General features: G+C 41.4%; 1 protein-coding gene across 1 annotated transcript in view; it reads left to right on the top strand.

Moving 5' to 3' along the window:
* LOC109965298 (uncharacterized) overlaps nucleotides 1-6,304 on the top strand; it is a 52,831-nt gene that overhangs the window by 8,517 nt on the left and 38,010 nt on the right. The window contains exons 4-5 of the mRNA XM_020609202.1: nucleotides 4,520-4,781; nucleotides 4,984-5,046. Of these exons, the coding sequence (XP_020464858.1) occupies nucleotides 4,520-4,781; nucleotides 4,984-5,046 (325 nt within the window). The remainder of the gene's footprint in view (nucleotides 1-4,519; nucleotides 4,782-4,983; nucleotides 5,047-6,304) is intronic.

Genomic DNA, 6,304 nt, shown 5'->3' with positions numbered 1-6,304 from the left:
GTCACTAGTCAATCATACCTCAGGAACGCGATGTCTCCCCTCTCCCTGGCCTCCCTTAACTTCGGCATCAACTCCCTTCTTCTCTTCCTCACAGACCTGGTGTAATCTTCATTTATATATATGTTAGATCCTTTAAGCTTCTTTGCTTGTTGCAATATGCATGCCTTATCTTTCTCTTTCATCAACTTTACCATCACCGCCCTCGGACCACGATCAGAAGGTTTCCCGACTCTGTGAGCCCGCTCCATCTCAATTTCTTGATGAATTTGCAGATTATTCTTCAGAATCTCCTTCACTTTACATTCTGCTTCCAACCAGCTTTCTCCAGCTGACTCCTTGATTCCCTCAAAGATCAAGTTTTTTCGCTTGGATTGTGCTTCCAGATGCTCCATTTTGTCCATTATAGTTATTAAACTCTCACAAGTTTCGTAGACGTCATCCCTCGTTTCCTTGGTTTGTGTTTTCTGTTCACCCATGGCTGCTTTAATCACATCCACCTCTCGCTGGGTAAACTGCAAACTCGTTTTTATCTCCTGTATTTCTCTGGTCATGTCGTCGAATCTCTTGTTGTTTGTCTCCATAAGTAGTTGCACGAAGCCTTTGAAGCTTTCCTGCTGTTGGTTCATCAGCGCGATGTACATGTTTTTGATGATCCACGATGTCCATTACTTGCACCACTCTGTGATACATTTCTTCTGCCTCCATATCCGCAGTCACTTCTGATTTATTAGCTCTTTTCCCTCTTTGAGGCATTTACTGTAAATGTGCTGGTGACTGCCACAACAACCCTTTTCCATCATATGACAAGTCAACGTTACCTTCTCACTATACTGAAGGCCAAACTCTCCCGACAGCATGCAGCACTAACAGTCAGTTACAAGTCTGTTGTGGTAACATTAGTTCAGACTCCAGCAGCAGTTGTTCCTGTCTGCTTTTTCACACATTACCCCATTCAAATGCAAATGAGAGTGGCTGACTATGGGTATAAAGTCCCAGGATGGGAACATTTCTCAATTTGATGGAGAAGAGCAGCTCTGCACACTTTTTCACCACCTCTGACATTTAGTCTAGATACATGACACAGCCTAATAAGAGTAAATGTTAAACCACATTGGCTGCAGCATGATTTTGATTACAAAATAAATGATTATTTGAACCTTGTATTTTATCTCAGGTTGAAGGATAAGGATAATCACCTTTATTGGCCAAGTATGTTACACGCAAGGAATTTGTTTTTGGTACAGAACCGAGGCAACCATCTGCGGCTCCAACTCAACTGATGGCTCTAACCATTGGGGGCAACTTGGGGGTTCAGTGTCTTGCCCAAGGACACTTCGACATGTGGACTGCAGGCACCGAGATTCAAACCGTCAACCTTCCGGTTGGGAGACGACTGCTCTACCCACCGCACTGTCACCTTGTCCTTATCTAAGCTGTACCAACTGAAATTCAAATTAAACTTATCTGTGCAGCTTCGCAGTGATCCAGGTCATAGTAAGGTGAAAAAACTTTAAAAAATCAACTGGACTAGGTTTTTAGGTCGACGACGTTTCACCTCTCATCCAAGAGGCTTCATCAGTTCTGACCGGTTGGCGTTGAGCTGGAGATATTTATCCCCATCTGTGTTTCACTCCTTTGATGGCCAACAATGTCCCAACAATTGAGTCGTTATAGCCCAGTAACTGTGAGTGTCGTTACCTGTCTTTGAACCCTCACCTGTGGACTGATGCCTATTGTCCTGGTGGGCATGTTTGGGCAGAGATCTCAAAACAGGATTGTAGATGGATGACAAGTTGTCTTAGTCTACCACCCCTATTTAGTGAGAAGTGCTCTGTTTGGACAAAAATAGCTTCCTTGACTCCTCTCAAACCAGCGATGTTCTCTGGAGAGGATCTGGACTTCACTGTCCTCAAAAGAATGTCCTTTGTCCTTCAGGTGGAGGTGGACTGCTGACTTTGGTCCACTGGGGTTGGCTCTCCTTTGTTGGGCCATGCGTTTGTGCAGCGGCTGCTTAGTTTCACCAATGTACAAGTCGTTACACTCTTGACTACACTTAATTGCATACATCACATCACTCGTTTATGTCTGGGTGTTTTGTCCTTCGGGTGGGCCAGTCTTTGCCGCAGGGTGTTCCCTGGCTTAAAGTTGACTGGGATATTATGGTTGCGAAAGATCATTTTTAACTTCTTTGATAAACCAGCCACATAAGGGATGACGGTGTTATCCCCTCTTGTTTCTGGTTTCTCCCTGTTGGTGTTGGGCCTCTTCCTTGCTTTGGTGAAGGCCCACTTGGGGTATCCACAAGCCTTAAGGGAGTTCTGGACGTGTAGTTTCTCCTTCTTGGCCACTTCTGTAGTTGTGGGCACTTCCTCTGCCCTGTGATTTAGAGTTCTGATGGCTCCCAGTTTGTGTTGAAGTGGATGGTGTGAGTCAAAAAGCAGGTACTGGTCTGTGTGTGTAGGTTTCCGATATACTTCTACCTTCAGGCTTCTGTCCCCTCCCAAGTGGACTGCACAATCCAAACAGTCATCTCTGGCATCCTCACGAGTGAACCTGATGTTGATATCCACAGAGTTGATATGCTTGGTGAAAGCCTCTACCTTCTGGGTCCTGATTTTAACCCACATGTCATCCAACCTTGCTGTGCTATCAGCAAGATTCCAATTACCCGTTTTAGGCTCCACCCTTTTATACCTAACTGACCTAGAAGAACGATAGTTGGCTACATATCCCCTACAACCAACTTCCACAGGGAAGACTTTAACTTTCTTCCATGCGTCTGTGTCTCCATGACTAATTCTGTGTATTTCAGTTTCTTCCTCTCATTAGCTGTATCTACAGCGTCCTCCCAGAGAACTGTAAGCTCGACAAAATATGACATGCTTCTGACCATAACAAAAAATCTAGCCTGAGGTTAGTGCTGGGGACAGGGTGGAGCATCCCCTAATACAACTCCTGGTTTGTTGATGATGGAGAAAGATGATTGGGTAAACTGACTGACTAAATCTTGACTGAAAATCCTCAAACAAATCAGTCTTGTGCAAATGGCCACATAACTGCTTTGCAACAGGTTTTTCAAGGATTTTAGAAATGAACGGGAGATTGGACATCGGTCTATAATCAACTAGAACACCTGAGTCAAGAGTAGGCTTTTTGAGTAGAGGTTTAATTACAGCAACTTTAAAAGCCTGCGGAACATAAACTGTTAATAGAGAAAGGTTAATCAGATCTAGTATGGATGTATTGATTAGGGGAAAGATGTCTTTGAGCAGCCTGGTTGGGATGGGGTCTAAGAGACATGATAATTTAGATGAAGCAATTGTTGAGGTCAACTCAGAGATCAATGGGAGAGAAGCAGTCTAAGTATAACAGATTTTACAGATAATTCTAAAGCCATTGTAGTTGATGGCACATCTGTGACGGTTGTGGGAATAATTTTTTCTCTAATAGTTGTGATTTTATTTGTAAAGAAGCTCATGAAGTCATTACTGCTGAGATGTAAGGGAATGTTAAGCTCAACAGCACTGTGGCTCTTTGTCAGCCTGGCTACAGTGCTGAAAAGAAACCTGGGGTTGTTCTTATTTTCCTCCATCAGTGATGAATAATATGCGGTTCTGGCACTACGAAGGGCTTTTTTATATGTTATTAAACTATTTTTCCAGGCTAAGAAAAACTCTTCTGACTCCTTTCCAGTTTTCGTGATGCCTGCTTTAGGGAGCAGAGCTGCGAGCTGTACCACGGGGCCTCTGTTTCACTGCTTTCTTTTTCAGAGGGGCAACAGTATCAAGTGTCATACGCAGGGAGGCTGCAGTACTATCAAGATGATTATCAACTTGTGTGGGAGTCAAGTTAAGATGGTCACCCTCCATTGTGTTTTCGCAAATGGCACTGAAGTAAATAATGATGGAATTATTTCCTTAAACTTGGTAACAGCATTGTCAGATAGACATCTACTGTAGTGGAATTGTTTCCCACATAGAGTATAATCTATTAATGTAAATTCAAAAGTTATTAGAAAATGGTCAGACAGAAGAGGGTTTTGGGGAAAAACTATTAAGTGTTCAGTTTCGATGCCATATGTCAGAACAAGATCAAGAGTGTGATTAAAACAGTGAGTGGGTTTATTTACAGTTTGAGAAAAGCCAACTAAGTCTAATAATGAACAGAATGCATTGTTGAGGCTGTCATTGTTGGCATCTACATGAATATTAAAGTCGCCCACTATGATTATTTTATCTCTACTAAGCAATAAATCTCACAAAGTCTGACTATTCAGTTAAAAACTCTGAATAAGGAGCAGGTGGATGATAAACAATAACAAATAGAACTGGCTTTTGAGTTTTCCAGTTTGGGTGTGAGAGACTAAGGGTGAGGCTTTCAAATGAGTTACAACTATGTTTAGGTCTAGGGTTGATTAATGGGTTTGAGTCAAAAATCGCTGCCACATCTCCACCTTGGCTTGTTTGGTCTGGGTGGATTATTATTGGTGTAACTGTTTCTATTCTGTTCCTCTTACAAGGTGCTCAACAGCATCCAGGCTCCTTCTGACGGCAAGGACACCCCTAAAATTCGACCACAACCAGGCAGGTCGGCAGGAAGACCCCACATCCTCAGAAGAAAACTACCTATCCAGAGAGGTTATGGTGGCAAAAAGGAAGAACAAACTGATGCTGACAGTTCATCAGAGGATAGTGACTGTTTTGTGACCACATCCAGTCTGCATATTCCTTCCGAACACTACATCACTATCGAGGACTCAGATCACACAGAGAATTCTTCTGGTAAGATTATCAAGTGTACAATGTGTGAATACAGCCAGAAATGTATGTCACTATTTTATTGTTTGTATACCAGCATCAGATTCACATACATGAAAATTTGCTTATTGCTCTGAGCTAATGATGTAAATTTACAATGATGTCCACAGCAATTCCACTGTTGTTGTAATAATAAACATTGTGACTATGTGTTTCATTTTATCAGATGCGGTTGATGTCACAGAAGAATCCCAACCATTCCAGAGCAGCATACTAATAAATGCAGAAAGTAAGATGGGTATAATTGTGTTAATAATCTTGTGAAATAATGAGAAAGGGGTTAGTTTTAAAGATTAGCTAAATTATTTTGTTATATTGTATAAACCCCAATTCCAATAAATTTGGGATGTTGTGTATACAGTAACATAAATAAAAATAGTGACTAACAATGACTTGCAAATCCTTTTGGAGGAAAATATGATGCCATCCAAGCGACGTCTTTTTCAGGAACGTCCCTGCTTATTTCAGCAAGACAATGCCAAGCCTCGTTCTGCATGTGTTAACAACTGCGTGGCTTTGTAGTAAAAGAGTGCGGGTACTAGACCGGCCTGCCTGCAGTACAGACCTGTCTCCCATTGAAAAAGTGTGGCGCATTATGAAGCGCAAAATACGACAATGCAGACCCCTGACTGTTGAGCAACTGAAATCATACATTAAGCAACAATGGGAAAGAATTCCACCTACAAAGCTTCAGCAGTTACTGCACTCAGTTCCCAAACGCTTAAGTGTTGTTATAAGGAAAGGTGATGTAACACATCACCTTTCACAATGTGGTGGTAAATACCAGGGGGTATTTTTACCACAGATTTTTTTGCCCAGTCATGGCGTTCACCTGTTTCCAATAAGCTTGTTTACCTGCGGAATGTTCCAAACAGGTGTTTTTTGAGCATTTCTCAACTTTCCCAATCTTTTGGAATGTGTTGCAGGCATCAAATTCAAAATGAGAGAATATTTGTAAAAAACAATTTTTTTATCAGTTTGAACATTAAATATCTTGTCTTTGTGTTGTATTCAATTAAATATGGGTCAAAAAGGATTTGCAAGTCATTGTGTTCTGTTTTTATTTACGTTTTACACAATGTCCCAACTTCATTGGAATTGGGGTTTGTAGTTGCAGTCTACAGTCTTCTTTATGATACATCTTAACCCATAGCTGAGACCTGATGCCTTTGTAAGCTGCATCAGCTGGTGATTTAGTGATTCATTCCTGTATATAACTGGAGAATTGGATGTAGCATTAAGGTTACACATGAACTTGATCACTTTATGATTAGTATTAGCAAAATCATGACACAGACAGGTATTTACTCCATAGTAAGTCAGTTTAAGTTGAACAGGACCAGGGTCTTTACATACAGTGAGGAACAGAAGTATTGGAACACCCTGCGATTTTACAAGTTCTCCCACTTAGAAATCATGGAGGGGTCTGAAATTCACATTGTAGGTGCATTCCCACTCTGAGAGACAGAATTAAAAAAACATTTTCA

This window comes from Monopterus albus, unplaced genomic scaffold (assembly GCF_001952655.1).
Source record: "Monopterus albus unplaced genomic scaffold, M_albus_1.0 scaffold98.1, whole genome shotgun sequence".
Taxonomy (NCBI): Eukaryota; Metazoa; Chordata; class Actinopteri; order Synbranchiformes; family Synbranchidae; genus Monopterus; species Monopterus albus.
This window is presented reverse-complemented; position numbering and strand designations above follow the sequence as displayed.